At 41.3% G+C, this 20,591-nt stretch overlaps 1 protein-coding gene across 1 annotated transcript in view; it reads left to right on the top strand.

Moving 5' to 3' along the window:
- Window positions 1-7,327: 7,327 nt before the first annotated feature.
- Window positions 7,328-20,591, top strand: part of abhd17c.L (abhydrolase domain containing 17C L homeolog) — a 28,990-nt gene continuing 15,726 nt past the window's right edge. Inside the window, exon 1 of the mRNA XM_018253202.2 lies at window positions 7,328-8,366. Coding sequence (XP_018108691.1) covers window positions 7,831-8,366 — 536 coding nt within the window. The 5' untranslated portion in view covers window positions 7,328-7,830. The remainder of the gene's footprint in view (window positions 8,367-20,591) is intronic.

Below are 20,591 nucleotides of genomic sequence, written 5' to 3'. Positions count from 1 at the left end.
AGGCATTTTATTGCCAATAGATTAGCTGCAATAGTGCAAGCTAGAATTCTATATTTATTCTGTAGAATGCTTTACTATACCTGAGTAAAAAGCTCTAGAAACTCTCTGTTTGTTAAGGATAGGAGCTGCAGTATTAACATGGTGTGACATCACTTCCTGCCTGAGTCTCTCCCTGCTCTGGGCTCAGATTACAGTAGAGAAGGGAGGGGGGTGGGGAAGAGGAGCAAACTGAGCATGCTCTTGCCCAGGGCAATGAGGTTTAAACTAAGGCAGGAAGTCTGATACAGAAGCCCATGTGTACACAATAGAAGGAAATATATGCAGTGTTTCTTTTGACAGGGGACTCAGAGCAGCACTACTTTGGGGGTTTACTGGTATATTTAGATGGACCTTTCTGATAAGGCTTACTTAGTTTTAACCTTTCCTTCTCCTTTACGTGTGTAGTAGGGCATATACAGCAGGTAAAATTGAAAAAAGTAGAAATATAGGGGAAAGGGGCAAAAAAAAAAAAAAGTTAAGCAAACATTTTACCGTATTTTTAAGTTTATATGGGCAACAACTAGGGGAGAAATAGGCCCAAAAATCTCTCCAAACATTTTCTCTATTTTTGTTTTCATCGCCTCATTTTTCAGATGACACTGGAAGTTCCAATGCTTTAGGAGTTGATGTCAACAATAAACATTTGCTGCAAAGTGCTGTGCAATATTTTCTTACCAGATAACATATAACAATAATAACAACAGTATTTAGTCTATTTCTGTCTTATCTCAGCTTGTCTTGTTCCGTGTTCAGATTTTACACATCCCTGCAAGGCAAGTGCCCAGCAGTGCTGGCAGGTCAGAGGGCGATTGACAATGGAGAATTCCATTGGGTCTCTGCAGGTAAACAGGCAAAAGCGTGACACTCCAGTTATATAATCTCAGAAGATATAAACACATTAGTCCATCAATTTGAACTTCTCACAAAACCCTTTGGCAAGAACACACTTGAACTCTATGCGGTTAATTATCACTTGCAATATATGTTTTTGGAAAGCTTGTTTTCATCGCCAAAACATCAGCTAGAAACAAACTTATAATGAAATTCCAAAGCAAATCAATCTGCAACATGATTTTTTAAAATATTTGCAGATCACGTGATCTGTATACCATTGATTCTTAACTTGAGCTTAAACATGTATCGGCCTGTAAAATAGTTTGTTGGGCTGTCAGCTGTTTGCCTGTTTGACTGCAGGTTAAAAATAGTATGTGTATTTTTCAGAGAATGTTATCACCATCCTCTGGAGAAAGGTATTTTTTGTATACTAAAGCAAAATGATTTTCACTGTATAATATGACACCTTATTCCAACTATGTGGATCTTTTGTATTTATTCTCACGGTCTTAAGTTATTTATCTGGGGCCTCATGATGAGTACAATTAGTATTGAAACTTTTTGACCATGCTCCTTATATGTGCTAAGTAAAACATTTTCTAACAGTTTTTTAGGATAACAGTGGAACTTAATGAATGTGTTTTTTTTTTTTACCACAGCTGCTCTGGCACAAACTGACAAATTATTTTAATAAAAAGCAATTGTGTAAATATTAAGTAAACAGACCCTGGAACTTTAGGGGGCAGTGGGACTGATAAGCATCTGTAATATATATGTTCATGGAAATGTCTGGTGCCCAAAGTTTAGGGACCCAATGATCTTGCTGTGGGGCCCAATAGTTAGTCATTCCATTGATGAAAAGTTTGTGTAGGAGATAACTCATATAACGAAGTAACTAGATCACAACTTAACAGTTGTTGTCACTTTTTAATAAGCAGTTCATAGAAACAGTTCCATTAATTATTGAGTCAGTGGAAATAAGGTTAAAATTCCAATTAATTGATTTTTCCTTAAGTTTTTTTTTTAATTCTATGACATTCAGCAGAGTTTAAACTCTTCACAAAACAGGCCAGGCCATTTGTATGCTCTCCAAAAAATAGTCATATTAAAGTCCTCTTTTTCACTGACAAATTCACCAGTCACCAGGAGCTTTATCTGTTATCTCAAGCTGCTCTTCGTGGTTATTGTTTGTTACGTACATTACGCCAGAGCGGGCCAACCCAGCCAGGCGCCCTAGGCAACCTGGCCGGCCACGGCGCCGGCTCAGTGTGTGCTCCCAAGACATAATATCTTAGGGGACAAGTTGACCAAACAGGTTACATTTTCCACTGGAGTAGTATCACAAAGCAACCAATCAGATTCATGCTAGTTCTTGATTGGACGATATGCGTTCCTTCTTCAGATTTAAATGTTGTCAACCTGAATACCTTTTAACTTCCTTTAAAAGAAAAAGGAAGGCTATAATAATTATAAAAATAATTATAATAATTAATAAGGGGCTACTTAACATTCTGGATTCTGTATCTTTAACAAACAAGTAGTAATGTTTATACAAATCACTGGACAATTTTTCAAACTAGATAAGTAAAGTATAGGGTTAAAAAGGTAGCATAATAAATTATATTACAGCCTACTCATGTTTACAAAGTTGTAGATGATAGCAATGAGCAACTTTGCCTTCATTTTTTTTGCAGTGCATTTAACCTTCTATTTTGCAGCTCTAAACGTCAGAAATTTGCCTCACTGCTAGGGTTAGTGATCCCAGCAATAAGAAAGCAGACAATGTAAAAAGGATTTTATAGCAGAATAGTGACTGTTGTCAAAGAACTGGTAACTGGCTGCAACTTGGACATTCCTTATGTAAACTAAGGTTATTATTGGTTAGTGGTTCCTAGATCCTGGGGTCCAGACTAATCCCCCTTTCTGGTCTGTGCCTTTCTGTTTCTAGCATTTCTGCTGTGAACTATTCTTGCAATGCTGCTTGATTCAACAAAATATCCATTAGATAGCACGGTTTGTTAGCTGTTTGCCTACAATATGTTCACTGTGACACAATCTCCTTTCATTATTTACTTTATGTATCTTACACAAGAACAGTGTTCACTAACTGTATTTACTTACTGTGTATGTCATGTTATTACACAATGTTTAATATTGTGCCCACTGCTAGGATTTGTACTATTTACTTTTACATCATATATACACTTACATCTATTCTTAGGCATTTAACATATGTATAGAAAAATACAATAGGTCCTCTGCACTTAACTCATTATCAATATTTAAGACATTGAGACATTTTGTGCCTACAGCTACTAAAAAATGCCTTACCCTTTAAACAAAACAGGGATTGTTTGTCCATATATTGCAATATATTTAAGATGGCCAACTATGTCAAAGTAATCCTATATCTGGCCAGTCCTACACTCAATTTTCATCTGATTCATTAAGAATTCTATTGCTTCATTATACATTTTACAAAGGCACCAAGTTTTACCTGCAACTTACTTGCTGCTTTCAAAGTAAAACACCCAAACTTGGCTGCCCTTTTATTGGCCACCAGTGGGATCACCTGACTCCAGGCCCGGATTTGTGGCGAGGCCACATAGGCCTGGGCCTAGGGCAGCACATCTTTGGGGGCGGCATGCTGCCCAGCCGCCTGTGCTCCCCAGTGCTTCGGCGCTCGCACGCTGGCGCTTTTGCGCCAGCGTGTGGTAGAGCGGGCGGGCGCTAGGACCGCACGGCCTCGGGGCGCCCGCCCAGCAAATCCAGCGCTGCCTGACTCTAGCTGGGTAGGGTGGGAGCTACAATATGGAGCTGGTCACTGCTCCTGTATAACTATAACAAACAGTGGTGCTCACCATTTATTTTTAAAACCATTAGACGGGGGTGCAATGAGGCTGTGACCACAAAATACATATAGACAAATAAAAGAGGTCCTCTGAACTCCATTTTCATTATATTTAAGACATTGAGACATTTTTGCATACAGCTAATAAAAAATGCCTTACCCTTTAAACAAAAACAGAAAATTTAAAAACATACTTACCGAAATTTTCCTTTCCTGATACGTAACATGGCAGTGTCACTCAAGGGTTTACACCCATTGACACGAGGACAGGAAGTAGCAAGCAAATAAAACTCCCCCCCCCCCCAAGACTCCCACCTCGTCTTTATTATACTGTTGGAGTTGGAGGAAAACCCTGGGACTGCCATGTTACGTATCAGGAAAGTAAAATTTTGGTAAGTATGTTTTTAAATTTTCTGTTTTCCTGATCCTTACATGGCAGTGGTCACTCAAGGGAAATGCCAAAGCTTAATAAATAAGGGAGTAATAATGCAAAAAAAAACGATTTTATTATGTAGCTGAAACAGCCTCCGGAACTTTATGCCCGAAATTAGTCTGGGCAGCTGAGAACACATCAACTTTATAGTGAGAGATGAAGGTATTGACTGAAGACCAAGCAGCTGCTTTGCAGATCTCCTCTGAAGAGACCTAAGCCCTGAATGCCCAGGACGTTGATAATGCTCTGGTGGAATGAGCCCTTAAAGCCTCCAGACTAGCCTTAGCACAAGAGAATATGCTCTGCTGATGCAGTCTTTGATCCATTTGGATAGGATGTTTTTTAAGCTTTTTTCCCTTTTCTGATTCCTGAATACAAAGAGAGCTGTAGTACTTCTGAAACTTTCTGTTCTTTTCAGATAACATTTGAGACACCTGACACCATCCAGGTTATGCCATAAAAGCTGTTCTTCATTTTGAGGATTTGGGAAAAAAGTAGGCAGTACAACCAATTGATTAAGGTTATCCACCAATTGATAACTACAAGGTTATAGTTTGTGGAGAGTTGTCAATTTTGTTCCATTGGGCTAGGAAGTCTTGTTGCAGCATCCTTGTGTGGCCCATGGCCCATTTGACTGCATCCATTGTGGAAACAAGCTTCCCTACCATCTGTTGACACTGTTTTATTGATTTTCAGTTGTTTGTCCAAAACGTGTTTGTTTGTCTTGGAAGAGATATGATTTCCTTCTTTGTATTGAAAATTACTCCTAGATAGTTTGGTGTCTGAGTTGGGACTAGTTGGGATTTCTGTAGATTTAATAGCCAACCGTGTGCTTGTAATGTCTTCAGTACAAACTGAATGTGAAAGGTTAGTGCTGTAGGACTTTGACTTTTCACAAGGATGTCGTCTAGGTATGTGTAAATTTGGATACCTTGAAGCCTTAGGGAAGCGATCACCAGTGCTAAAACTTTCGTAAAAGTTCTGGAAGCGGTTGACAGTCCGAATGGGAGGGCTCTGAATTGAAAATGTTGGTTGAGAATGCAGAATCGGAGAAATTTCTGGTGTTTCTTGATGACAGGGATATGTAGATAGGCATCGTTAAATCTATCTTCACCATCCAGTTTCCTTGTTGGATCTCTAGTGCAATGGTTCTGATGGATTCCATCCGGAAAGGTCTGGACATTGAGGATTTAGTTTATCATACGAAGGTCTAGAATAGGTCTGCATTCTTCTGAAGTGTTCTCCTTCAAGAAGAGTATTAAATAGATTCCTTTGAAATGCTTATTTTTTTCTACTCTTTGAATAATCTTTTTTCCTGGAACGACTGCTTATCCCTGGGATTTCTGAAATTTATTTTCCCTCTTCTGTCTTGGGAAAGAAATGAGCTTTTCCCAGCTGAAGCTTTGGAAATGATGTCATCAAGTTTCGACCCAAATAGCAACTGGCCTTGAAAGGGAGGTTTACACAGATTGTGTTTGGATGGATTGTCAGCTTGCCAGTGTTTGAGCCAAAGGGATCTTCTAGCCACAACTGCTAACCCCATACTCTTGGCTGACCATCTGATGGCATCCAAAATCTGTTTGCTCTTTTGAGAATTGGATTTCAGTGCAGAAGTCTGCTGGAGTAGCACTATTAACTGATGCGTTTTGGAAAAAAACCAAAAAGTTGCGGAGCATGTCGGTCACTGAATCTTTAAAATCTTCATTTATTGGAAATCGTTAAAAACATGAATGACAATGACATGTTCCCCTACGCTTGATGCGTTTCGTGGCGTCTCGCCACTTCCTCAGAAGCATGGCGAGACGCAACGAAACGCGTCAAGCGTAGGGGAACATGTCATTGTCATTCATGTTTTTAACGATTTCCAATAAATGAAGATTTTAAAGATTCAGTGACCGACATGCTCCGCAACTTTTTGGTTTGTTTCTACATGATATTGGCCTGGACCGGGGGCTCTTTGCGTGTAAGCACACAGGTTTGCTGAATCTTCACGTGCAGGTGAGAGAAGGGGGAGTGCTCCGATTTATTCTTTTACTACCGCGTTTTGGAAAAAACATGTTTTCCCATGACAGTATCCCTTTAAGAATTCTATTGCTTCATTTTATATTTTACAAAGGGACTAAGTTTTACCTGCAACTTACTTGCTGCTTTCAAAGTAAAACTCCCAAACATGGTTGCCCTTGCACAAAATGTCTCAATTATAATGGAATGAGTGCAGAGGACTCTTGTATTTGTCTATATGTATTTTGTGGTCACAGCCTCATTGCACCCCCATCTAATGGTTTTAAAAATTAGCACAACTTTTCCTTGTTTGTTATAGTTTATACAGGAGCAGTGGCCAGCTCCATGTTGTAGCTCCCACCCTTCCCAGCTATAGTCGGGTGATCCCACTGGTGTCTAATAAAAGGGCAACCAAGTTTGATAGTTCATCAAAAATGAATAGTTTTTCAATAACCTTGTATTTTCTATTTATGACCATTTATAATGAATCCTAAGTTTTATTTTTCACCTTCTAATGTCTTTCCAAAGCAGATGGGTGTGGGTCGGGTAAAACCCGAGCCAAACCTGCCCTCCCGTCTGAGCCCAACGTCCGGGTTCCTTTTATAGACCCGCGCCATCCAGCCAATGACATCACAAAAGGGGTGGGGCGAGGAGGAGTGTGCGGCTATAAAAGCAGAAGTCAGAAGCTGGCAGTTTAAAGTGGCGAGGAGAGCAGAAAAAAGAACTCAACTTGGATCCGCCACTAAATGGGGGTGCAAGGTCGGCCCGACCCACCTGCGGGTAAACCTGTGCGTCCTGCAGGTATTGGGCTGGCCCGCACTTCACTACTGTGGTTGTTACGGACTCTGTAAACTGTTCTAAATTGATACGAGTTGATAGATTTGTTATTGTTGTCCCTGTTGAGCAGAATCCCAATTTTAGAATCGATCCAATAGTTGCTAATAGCACAGAGATGCTGCTGAGAAATGTATCAACTAATGGAGCAAATTGTAACAGTTCAGAATCTGCACCTGAATTACTGAGCTGCCAGACTCAAACACCAGAAACAGAAATTTTGAGAAAATGGTAGAAAATAAAAATGCAAAGCAATGGAAAAAGTCTGTGTTTCTTGAGAACAAACTGAAACGATCAAACGGAAAAAAAAGTGTCTGGACTGTGGAAAACCCCCTTTAAAACCCAGTGGTGGGCTTTACCCTGTAGCCTCGTTTCCTTCTCAGGATTCCCTCTGCAAACACTGCCGCTCTTATGTCAAGTCATAAAGTAATACGTGATATTTGGCAAAGCGTTTAAATCCAATAAATCCATCGCATCCCATGAACCTGTAGGTACAGCCATTATCTTCCCAGTTGCTGTAGAACGAGCGGCTAAGGAATGCTGGGAATTGTAGTTTCAAAGAAAAACTAGGCGAATCCTTACTCAGCTCTCCTTTCCTACGCAGCTTGCGTCTCCGCCGTGCTAGGGGGCAGCACTCCTCTGCTAGATGTCGGCCTCGTTTCCCTAGTGCTTCCCCGGAAGCAGCTGCAGGCCGTGCGGGAGCAGCAGTCAGATGAGGAGGTAACTGCGGGCTACCTGGGTGCCAAGGACGGGCACTCGTAAGCCTAGGCCCAGAGCCTCTCCTGTACCTTCCTCCCCCTACTTGGTATCGTCCTTTCCTCCGGCCTGGGCCGCCCCAATGCCCGAGCAGGGACCCAGGATGAACGGTTTCTCATTGGGGGAGCTGTGCTGGCTCTTTTGCTGCCCGCCCTGCCCAAGCCGCATCGCAGCCAAACTGGCCTTCTTGCCCCCGGAGCCCACCTATACCGTGCGGGAGATGGAGGCCCCGGCAAGCACCGCCCAGCAGCCGCCGAGGGAGGAGGGGAGCGGAGAGCCAGCGGCCTGCAGTTTGCACCTGTCGGAGCGGGCGGACTGGCAGTACTCGCAGCGGGAGCTGGACGCGGTGGAAGTGTTCCGATGGCGGAGCGAGCGCGGGAGTTGTCTGGGCTGCATGTTCGTGCGCTGCTCCCCCGGCAGCCGATACACGTTACTCTTCTCCCACGGGAACGCGGTGGATCTGGGCCAGATGTGCAGCTTCTATATCGGCCTGGGCACCCGCATCAACTGCAACATCTTCTCCTATGATTATTCCGGCTACGGGGTGAGCAGCGGCAAACCCAGCGAGAAGAACCTCTATGCGGACATCGAGGCGGCCTGGCACGCCCTGAGAACTCGGTAAGGCTGCGGCATTAGTCAGTGCGACTGGGCCTTGTGCTCGGCTTTATGTGCTCGGCCCATTCAATAGGCGGCGGCGGAACTGAGCTCAGGGATGGGATTAGCTGGGGGGAACCAATGCGGCCGTGTCAGGACCCAGTACCATCTGTTTATTCTACTATTAAACTTCCTACTCTGGCTTGTCCTATAATATTATAGAAATAAACAAACTGGATGCCATAAAGCTTGTTGCCAATACTCTGATGTATGGGACCAATAGCACAGTGGGCTGATCAGACAAATACTATAGATGTAAGGCCTTTCTATTCTTCCATACAATCAGCACTTGCTTAGCTGTCCATGCACTATAACCTGCCTAAAGGTGGCCATACAGGCAGATAAAGATGACGAGATCGGTCTTTTGGACCAATTTGACAGCTTATCTGCCCGTGTATGGGGGCTTCCGACGGGTCTTCCCGATCGATATCTGGCCACGATATCGATCGGGAAGGTTTGATTTTTAACTGACCGACCCGTCGGAGCCCCTTGGCGCATCGTAATTCGATCGTTCGGCCATATGGCCGAACGTTCGAATTACCCCCGATATAGCCATGCCATTAGTGGCATATCGGGGAAAGATCTGCTCGTATGGCGATGTCGCCAAACGAGCGGATCTTTTAGTCTATGGCCACCTTAACATGGTGCTTCAGCAGATGTCATGTTTAATCATGGCAGAGGTACGCTAGGTTCAAGCATATTGTTCAGGAACATCCACCCAACACACGTACCAAAAACACTATAATACAAAACTTCAACTATACACGTGCGGCCAGTTTGATGCGCGTTACCCCAAATGTCATCTAATGATTCCATGAATTCCCAAAAATGTTTGGACTTCACACTTATTCATAGATTTCCCTCTGCACACATCTCTAAAGCTACGGGTGGAGCCCAGAATCTGCAGGTGAGACCTCAGAGCCAACCTGCCTCATCTGTCTGGTACATATATAGTGAATAGGAGTTTCATGACCATATAAAAACACGAGGCCAAAGGGAGAGTGGTTTTTATACAGGTCATGGAACTCCAAGGTTACTTCTAATATCCTCATATTTTGTAACATGGGGTACTTTATTTATTATAATACACAAGTTTTAGTGAGTCGTGTGACAGAAAGGACATCAATACTCACCATTTATAACTGATGACATAAGTACTCACCATTTATAAGGATATAATTTACAAGATATTCATGGCTTTTGTGTATTCTATCAATATAGTGTTGAGGGAAGATGAGAGCTGTGCTGTCCATGGTGCTGGAGAGTGGCCATACCCATCTCCACCCAGCCCCCCACCTTCTAAAACTGAAATCAATACTGCTATGGGCTTGCTATGAATAACTGGTCTGCTTTGTCTTTAGCCTGGGGCTGTATTGCACTGCCTCTTGCCTCTGTTAAGCTCCCCATAGACGCGGCGATTCTTCTTGTCGAATGACCGATTTTAGGGAAGCCAGACCAATCCTTCGAAATTATCGTGCGGTTAGTGGGATTCGAACGATCATACATCTTACGATTTTTCTGCCGACATCTGTCAGGAAATTGATCGGCCAGGTCAAAAAATCTTTGTCGGTCCCAGTGCAATCTATCTATGTTTGCAGGGTCAAGCAGGCAGCTCCCCTTTGTTTTCCTGGCAAATTGGTCTTTTTAGTTGATGGTAAATTCGTACGATTGTTCTGAGAAGATCGTGGTCTCACGATCAGGATCTGATCTTTTAAAAATCTCAACATATATGGTCAGTTTTAAACAGTCACTTTAAAGGCCCCCCATACACAAGCCATTAAAATCTGCCGAAAGACCAACTCGGCAGCTTATTGGCCTGTGTGTGGGGCCATCTGACGGGTTTCCCGATCGATATCTCTCGATTGGGCGATCTCTCACCAGTCGGATCGTGGCCTCGTCTATGCGGTCCCGCGATCCGACCGCCCGTATTGGATCCATTATGATCTGATCGTTGGGCCCTAGTTGCCAAACAAGTGAATCTCTACGTCTATGGCCACCTTTAGGGTCACAATGCTTTGCCTGCAAATTCTCTGCCACTTTTTTATTGCTATCTTAGAGAGTTGCATGGAGGTGCAGCTTGGATCAGTGACACTGCTGCAGTATATATTGTACACAATAAGTAATTGGCTTTGCTAAATATGACACTGTTGGTACATGTTAGACAGGGTTTTGGATTGAAGCAAGCATTTGGGCCGGGGGTTGGCTGGCAGGTGGTGTGAGACAGACAGGACAGTCACAGCCCTTGGTTGTATGGAGATTCCCCCTCCCCCTTTGCATTTTCTCAGCTTTGTTCAGTAATAGCACAGAAGGCTATTCCTGCCTGACTCAGAGAATATTCCCTCTGGACAATCTATGAACTAGGCATCTCATGGGGAAATACACTTGTTTTACAGCAAGACATACAAATATATTCACAAAACTTGTATCTGACATCATGTAGCCACTGAGCACATATTTAATTATTAGCCACAGTGGCCACATGGTGAAATATATACATGTTTAATTGTAAAAAGCATGGTGTTCTTCAAGCATTGCATACGTCTTTTAACATCTTGAGTTCTGCTTAAGTCTTTGTTTTATGGTTGTGTCACACGGGCAGATTTAGTCGCCTGGCCACTAAACGCCTCTTCTTCTGGGCGACAATCTCCCTGAACTGCCTTTGCGTGTCTTCCCGTCCGCTATAATGAAAAGCTGCCTGCGCTAAAGCACACTCGGCGCTTCGTTTTCCAGAGTTGCCTCACGAGGAAACTTTGGGCGCCTTCAGAAAATGAAGCGATGCGTGTGCTTTACCGCAGGCGACTTTTCATTATAACGGACGGGAAGATACACGAAGGCAGTTCGGGGAGATTGGCGCCCAGGCGAAGAGGCGATTAGTCGCCAGGTGACTAAATCTCCCCGAATCTGCTTGTGTGTCTCAACCCTTACAGGTGGTACACATGTATTAAGTTCATATGTAGAATCGTCTATGAGCTGATGACAAATACAGTAACTCTATTATCCCAGTGTCAAATGCAGAATGAGCAGAACATAAACCTCTGCACCTTAAGTGCATTCCTACAGCGCACTGTCCTTCAGAATGAAAATAATTGGGAATGTAGGAAAATGGAGAAAAAAATAGACTAAGAGAAGTACATTATATGGTGACTGCCCAAAGACACAGGTGGAAAATTAAAATCTTCCTTAACCACCCTTTGGGTGACTGTTCTAGACAAAATATTCTTTTGTTGAGCTCCCAATTTGTAAGAAAAAGGTTGTAACAAATCTCTTCTTATGATAGAGGGCTCCCTCCTCTGTTTTGGACTATCTGACTACATGAAGGTATGTTTCTATTGGCTTGCAGCTCTATGCTATAGCTTGTTTATATCTATAAGTTTTGATTTTAAACTGGAGGTAATTCCATGAGGAACAAAAATGTCATAACATTTGCAATACTGCTGTCCCAAACATGTTTTTTGTTACTGTCACAGGGCTTGTAAACAAGGGAGCCCAAAAGGGGCAGAATTGAGGGAATTGTTAAACCAAGAAAAAGAGAAGCATTAAACCTAGATGAATATGCACATTTAGGAAAGACAGTAGTGAAATAGGTTTAGCTACTTAAATATGGGGCAATTGTATATACCAGCATTGATATGTTAAAACTAAACTCCGGCATGGTTATTAACACTGCTGATTGGGGTCCTTGGTTCAGTTTCAGCAGGGCACTATACATTACAAGAATATGTTGACCCTGGAATGCACTGTACTGTTATACACACAAGTTATCCTGTTTCTAAATATACATGCAGAGCCTACAAAATTTAATTTGCTTATGGTATTCCCATGACTCCATCCTGTATCCCCTATACGTATCACTAATTGTCCTAATGACGTGCAAAGGATGTGGAAGCCTTTTTATGGAAGGAAGCACATACATCCTTCTGGCCATGTGTACTTCAAAATAACTTGTCCCCTTAGTCCATTTCCCACTGACTGCTGCCAGGTCTCTGTCTTGTTTTTTGGCAGGGATCAAGTTATTTATAGTGACATTACCTATATAGATCCCCTGTACTGATATAATTTGTTTCAGATACTGCTATGTAGAAACGTCCATTATGCATTGAAGCATCACCCCTGTAGCATTCGTTTTACTTATTCTTATTAAATGGATTGTTCATTTTCCAACACTTTTTTCAGTTCAGTTTTTCAGTTTCAGATAGTTCACTATAAATAAGGACTTTTTCCAATCACTTTCCATTTTCTATGTGTGACCGTTTTATAATATTGAAGTGTAAAGTTTCATTTTTCACCTTCTAAAGCAGTTTTGGGAGGGGGGTCACTGACCCTGTAAACTGTTCTAAATTGATACATATCGTTTGGACTTCAGGAATGCAAGCCATTGGGGCAAGTACTGCGGCATCGAGCCAATGCAGTCCTCTTTTTGGCCAGATATTTTTCGGCAGATCCATCAGAGGTTCTCATACACAGGCATATTTGCAGACTCTGTTTGAAGGGGTTGAATCAACAGCTTGAATCTGCTCATGTATGGCCACCTTTATGTCTAAAGTTAGCAATTGTGCAATAAATTCGCACTCCATTTAGTCGGGGGCACTGTCCATTTAGATAACCGAGGTAAAAAATCCTTGCAAATTGCACATTTTGCATCTTTCCTGCTGGCAGAGAAATGTGAACTGCTCAATCTGAACTGCTCAATCTGAACTGCTCAATCTGAACTGCTCAATCTGAACTGCTCAATCTGAACTGCTCAATCTGAACTGCTCAATCTGAACTGCTCAATCTGAACTGCTCAATCTGAACTGCTCAATCTGAACTGCTCAATCTGAACTGCTCAATCTGAACTGCCTCAATCTGAACTGCTCAATCTGAACTGCTCAATCTGAACTGCTCAATCTGAACTGCTCAATCTGAACTGCTCAATCTGAACTGCTCAATCTGAACTGCTCAATCTGAACTGCTCAATCTGAACTGCTCAATCTGAACTGCTCAATCTGAACTGCTCAATCTGAACTGCTCAATCTGAACTGCTCAATCTGAACTGCTCAATCTGAACTGCTCAATCTGAACTGCTCAATCTGAACTGCTCAATCTGAACTGCTCAATCTGAACTGCCCTGTGAAATTAAGCACTGACAGAAATGGCATTCATCTGTCCATGTTCATGGAAATGCGGGCTTATCGGGCAATATCGGGCTGATCCGATCGTGGGCCCTAGGGCCCAACGATCGGATCCTAACGATGCCCAAATGGGCGGTCGGATCGCGGGACTGCATCAACGAATAGATGCGGCCGCGATCCGACGGGATTTTCTGTCCCATCCGACTTGCGGCCAGATCTCGATCGGTGAAGCCCGTCGGGGGGCCCCATACACGGGCCAATAAGCTGCCGACATGGTCTGTCGGCAGCTTTTATCGGCCCATGTATGGCCACCTTTAGTCGATTGACGAGCCAACTGATCTCCAGTTACTGATATTGGTCAACTTATCTTCCACCATACAAAGTTTCATAAATAATATTTTGAACCTATGGTCACCTATAGTTTTTTTTATCTGACAGAGAATATTGATATTGTCTAAGTGTGACAGCACACTGTACCTCCCAACATTTGAAAAATAGAGAGAGGGGCAAAAAGATCTTCCGCGCTACACACGGTGATGGTTTTGACCATGCCCACTTCATGGCCACACCCCCTAAATACCACATTCATTTTACAAAATGGCAGTTTGAACACATTTGTTTTAGGTCAGGTTTTATGTGTTTTTACAGTTTTGCTAATGAAGGTGAATTGCCCTTTAAGCGGCAAGTTTCCTCAAGAGAACTGCTTATCTTAAATAGTTATAATTGTATCTTTAATTGTTACAAATGTATCTAAATGCAGCCGTCAAGTATTCTGGGCTCTCTGCCAAAAGCCAATTAAGTTTTAGATATCTGGCTGTTCAGTGCAGGAGATCAAATAGAAACTCGGGATATTTCAGTAACAATCCGGGACTGCTGGTTGAGCTGTCAAAATCAGGACTGTCCTAAGAAAAAACAGTTGGCAGGTATGCACATGGTAGAATTTGAAGCCTGCAGTTAATTTAGTGCTACTGTGGGTGACAAGTCTGAAAATGACTTGCCATAGTATAACAATCAAAATCTATTACTTGTGGCAATCTGGTTTACGGTAATCACTGGAAATTGCCTCCCTTCACATTTTTCTAAGGTTAGTTACATTGTGTCACCAAAATCCACTCTGTGTGTCTACAAATAAACACAGGCTGAGAATTTGCCACTTTTGACATTAGCGTTGCAGAAGTTGTACACAAATTACTGTAAATGTTTATCCAGGGATTGGTTCCCCCACCTCTGAGACATACTGAAGACCACTTTAGACTAGTAAATATTGCACACAAGATTTTTTTTTTACAACTTAAAAAGTTACTAAGCATGAGCAATTGCATTCTCAAAGAACAGTGGGAGATATAAATCTGGGTCATATTAGGCTGTTTGCAATATTTTTCTGGTTTGAGATCAGGGATAAGCCTTTTTCATTAGTTTGAAAGTACTGCTTTAATTTTAGAAGAATGAGGAATAGTCACAAAGCTTTGCAATTATCCCCATTGACTGAAGGAATTGACATTTTTGCTTTCATCTCTCCTCTGCACATAATTCCTGTGATTGTATTAACTGTCTCCTATCTAATTGCCTTTTTTCTGAGAATATTTTCTGTACAAATCACACTTTTGTCTTTTGTTTTACATTATTATATCTCTTGCTTGGAAACTGATTACAGCAATGACCTGGAACTATGGGTGCATAGAAATACTGATTGCCACATTAGTGGGCACCAGTCGCCTGACCATGGGTACACCTGCAGTTCGAATCAGTGTGGGGTAATTACCTGATTTTTTTTATATCCCCCCTTGCTAAGCATTTAGTCATTTGTCCAGATGACTAAATGCTTGGAATCCCTTGGTTATAACAAGGTTACACAGATATTTAAACATTTTACTGTATCCGTCATGTAGCCATATATATTTATGAGCAGTAGATGTGTTTACCCTTAGGGTAAGGGCACACGCTAAGATTTGGGGAGATTTAGTTGCCTGGCAACAAATCTCTTTTTCGGGCTACTAATCTCCCCGAAAAGCCTTCCCGTCGGCTAGAATAAAAATCGCAGACGGGATGGCACTCAGAGCGCTTTATTTCCGAAGTTGCCTCATGGGGGAACTTCGGGTTACTTTGGAAAACAAAGCGATCCAAGTGCCATCCCGTCGGCTATTTAGATTCTATCCGGCAGGAAGGCTTTTTGGAAAGATTAGTCACCCGAAGAAGAGGCAATTTGTCGCCAGGCGACTTAATCGCCGGAATCTTAGCGTGTGGCCTTACCATAAATCTCATCCACCCTAGTGATAGGCTTTCTAGGAGAGCATCAGGCCTGGACTGGGAGTCAAAATAGTCCCTGCCATTCCAAGTACACAGAGGCCCAAAACAGCCCTCCCACCAGCCCACTATATGGTATCTTTCTATTGAACTATACAGCAGCCCCTCTGGCATTTGCCAGAACCCACAGATTGCCAGTCCGGGCCTGGAGAGTATATAGGTATTCTGCACGGTTTGCTTTTTGTCACAGTTACATTTCCTAAGAAAAGTTGCTGAGACATAAAACAGGCATATTGCCACATCACAGCCTTAAGCAGTGTTGCAGATACAGGGCAGGTAAGGGGAGAGGAGCAGGCAGAACTCCAGCTTTGATTTGCTTTCCAACTGGGTGTTAAGTGGCTGCCTGTTGGGTTGCTTGCTAAGAACATTTCATGGCTTGTTAGTTGCAAGGGTAGCCTTGGGAAATCTGATAGTAATAAGGAGTCACGGTTTGACCTTACAAATTATAGTTATTGCCTAAATTGAGTGTTTGTGTAACAGTGCTCTGTAACTAGCGGCCCAGTTACATACTGCATACAACCTTGGTTCTGTCAGGTGTAATTAGAAGGAATGTTTTTGTTCTATTTTTAATTTATAAGTTCCCCTTGCAGTTTTCATAGGCTTACCTGGTCTGTTTTAGAGCATATGGAATAGATATTTTACAGAAGCCCTTGAACTCTCTGCAAATATTTTACCAAAAAACCGATTTCTTTTTAAGCATGCTAAAAGTTACTTTCTAATTGCATCCCTTGAAAAGATCATGGCATTTATTATACCTTCGACTGAAGAGATTGTTCCTCTAACAGTTACACAGGCTCAGAAACATAATTTTTATACATTGGTGAGTTCTTGGCAGAATTGGAAATAAGGACAGGGGTCACTTGAAAGTTTGTGCCAAGTGAGACAAAGATTATTATTATTTGTGTCTGAGTCTTGTCATTTGTGTCTGTCTCCCTCATTTATTCTAGTTTTGACTTATGTTCAGCAGAGACCATTTTTTTTTAACTTAAAGATTGTGCTACGTATGCTTTCTACTGGACAATTTGGCAAAGTTTAAACACAGGGCTTTAAAACATGTGGTCCACCGATTCCACTGTGGGGAGTTGCAGGTTGAGAAAAGCATTAAAGGGCCTGGTCTCTTCCTTTTGGGCATAGATATTGTAATATAAGGGTAGAGGCTGGTGATCAAATGTAAAAAAAAATAGCCATATCATGGCCATAATCAGAGAACTTCCTTGGAATGTGTTATTCTGTGTGATGGATCTCTGCAGCTGTGAGCACTCGCTAATGCACCTTCCTTTGCTAGTCATTGATCCGATTGGCTAATTCAGATCAGGGAAAAGCAAATAAATGAGGCATGGGCAGTAGAGATTAAAACCTGTGCTTCTTTGCCACTGCTTGTGTCGGCAAATCCCTAATTTGAGAGAAGCAACTGTGCATCACTACATTTACAGGTAGATTAAAAATGCTCCATTCAATTAAACCAAATTACAAATATTTTCAAAATGACAAGATCTATTTATTTCTCAAAACGGTGATCATTGATCTGCCTATCAGTTTACATTGTATTTCTAATCATAAGACATAAGAGAAAGCATTTTCCCGTTTTTCATGACAACCTTTTGGCTTTATCTGCTCTGGTCGTAGAAGCTTGTTTAGGATCAAGGGTGCTGAAATTTTAGTTGAATTTGTATGAAAGGTCATGCCGTCCCATTCAGATGTTAAAGTAAAACATTCCGTGCCTTGCTGGGAATTGGGTGCTCCTCCTAAGAGTTGTATAGAGATAGTAATTTATTTTTCTCTTAAAAGGCTGCTAAACCGTAAATTCTTGCTGAATTTTACTTGCAGATGCTACAGGTATGTCTGTATATTGCCATTCTTGTCTGTTTCCATTACACTAGGCTATAACTTTTGCTGTCTTTATAAGGGGATTGACCCTGAAAGAGAATGTAAGTAAAGTTGGGCCTGGCTGTCAGTCAAAGACTTACACTTGAATGAAACACAACCGGCTAGATAAAGTAAAGGAAATATGAATGTCCACCTTTATATTTACTTGACACATAAGTGAGAGCTAGTATTGGCTTAGGCTTGCGTTCCTAAAAAAGTGTGGATTAATTTGCTTCTCATATGTAACATTAGCTGAAGCGGTCTAAACTGCTAGAACACCTTAGTTTATTATTTTAAATCCACTGTATTTGAAGACCTTTGCTTTCAATTGGACACCCAAGTTTTATGATATCCTTCTCTGTAATCCTAAGAATAGTCTTCTTAAAAACTGGTGCCATGTTGTTCTTATCAGTGTACTAGTTATTATTCTCCTTTATCCTTATAAGTATTTGCTACTGCTAAGATACTTTCGGGGGAATGTAATAAAAATCGCTAACGGAAAAACTATTCGCAATGCGAAAAGTTATGCCTTTGCGCGAACAAATTTTGCTTTGTGCGAATTTAATATAGCTTTTGCGAGCCCGGAAACTGTTTAGCGACCACTTCCGACAGTGAAAGACCGTTTGCGAATTTTATAGTTTGCGCCAATGCGCAGTCAATGTAATAAAACTTCTTACTGAAAATGTCGTTATGTTTGCTCCAAAAGATTACGACACCTTCAAGCACTTCTTATGAGTGCGCAATTAAAATTCGCAATGCGCAATTAAAATTCGCAATGCGCAATTAAAATTCGCAATGCAATAACAGTTTAAGGAACAATATTACATTGCGAGTTGTGGATTTTTAGTCTTATTGGTGCGAATTATTTTGCTCTTTGCGACTTTTATTACATTCCCCTGTTTGTGGTTAGTATTCCTGTTTGATTCAGGATGTATTGTGTAATGCTGGAGACATTGCATGGTGATAACCCCAGAGGTTTCCAAAGCAGGGGAGCTCAGTAATACATTAACTGCATATGGCTGTAGTTAGACATTTCCTTTAAGTTTTGCAGGATGTTGGGACACGTGGCAAACCTGGAATAGTATTTCCATGTAAAAATCCCATATTTAATGTTAGCAGTTCTCCCTGCTGTGGTTTGAAGCTACACTAAGCTCCTAAATCATTTTTCCATTGTTTATCCATCATTCCTTTTTGTGAGCCCCTTGCTGGCTTCAGATTTAAAAGATGCATGTCTTAGATCATAAAACAAAAAGGTAAATTGTTACAGCACTGTTACCATAAGGATTTTTGTGTTACTACATATTTCCTTTAAACTAAAAGTATAACGGGGTGGGAGGGGTGCCAAAATGTTAGGCACCACCCAGTGATTATAATCACTTACCAGATACCCTGGGCCTGGTGCTCATGGTTGCTAAAAATGGCACCAGTCAGGGGTATATCATTTTATTTGGGCACAGTTTAATTTTTTATTTTTTTTTGCTTTTGCCATTTGTAGTCAAATGTAACTATAAATTCAGTAGTGTTCGGTCCGATGGGTGATGTTGGGTGTTGACTGGCTTAAACGTGGGATGTCTAGGTGAAAATAGATAATCTGAGCCAAAATCATGCAGTAGCCCTTTTTCTGTGTACCCCTCAAATCTTGCATGTTTTTATGAGGCTTGTTTCTTTGCGGATAAATAATTTCTTTGTTACACAGAGAATGGCAACGTTGCAACATACGTACTTCAAGCACTATAAAGCAGCTGCTATATGGATCTGTGGTCACACAGAATGTCTCTAAGTTTCCCCATCAAAATATCTACATCCAGAGACACATTCAATACTTTCTGAGGATCATTTGAAAAGTACATGAATAAGTTTAAAGAATTCAACCCAGTCACAAGCATGATATTCAAGATCACAGCAAACATATTGCACTCAAAGATGAGTGTTATAGATGACTGTTTTCAAAGTGTGGCCCTTCAATCATGCTGCTTTTAAAGAAGGAAAAGTCCAATCAATGGGGGATGCCAAATGTTATGCCATAGTTGACCTTTCCTTCTCCTTTAATCAAAATATAGACACTGGAATGGATTGTCAGTAGACCTTATTTTTGCATTGCATTATCACAGAATAAGCTGTGGCCAAAAGTATATTGTATGTTGCCCACCACTGCAGTTGAGTTGCATCTTAACATAAGGGCAATAACATCTTTAGCTGGCCATAGAAGTGGCGATGTAATTGTACAAAATTAAGTTTCGTACAATTTTTGGACCATGCGCTCCAAATATCATCCTGACAATTTTTATACAATAGCGATAAGTTATTTTGTTGATTGGACAGATTCGAAAATTTGTCTGATAATGATATCTTTGCAAGCATTGACAATATCCATGGGTGACCATCCCTACTATTACCGGTACATAACTTACTGTCTGTCAATTAAATGGCCAGAACATTGTCTGATTTGTTATTTTTCCTAGATTGTTGCATTGAACCAAACGATCAATATCCGAACACTCATCATACAAGGAATAAAATCTAAATATCTATGGGCAGCTTTGGTTACTTTCATAGTGTTACTAAACTTGGCTGACTTATTGTAGTGGTAATTCTGTACATGCTCTCAACCAAATTACTGCAGGTATGGGACCTATACAGAATGCTTGGAACCTAGGGACAAGGGATCTTAATGTAGTTTAGATTTCAATACTTTAGGTCTGCTACAAATCATTTAAACATTAAATAAACCCAATGTGATTGTTTTGCCTCCAATAAGGATTAATTATATAGTGAATAAAGTACCCCCTCTTGTAAAATATAAGGATATTATAAGTTACCGAGGAGTTTCATGACCATATAAAAACACGAGGCCGAAGGCCGAGTGTTTTTATACAGGTCATGGAACTCCGAGGTAACTTCTAATATC

This window comes from Xenopus laevis, chromosome 3L, assembly GCF_017654675.1.
Source record: "Xenopus laevis strain J_2021 chromosome 3L, Xenopus_laevis_v10.1, whole genome shotgun sequence".
NCBI lineage: Eukaryota > Metazoa > Chordata > Amphibia > Anura > Pipidae > Xenopus > Xenopus laevis.
This window is presented reverse-complemented; position numbering and strand designations above follow the sequence as displayed.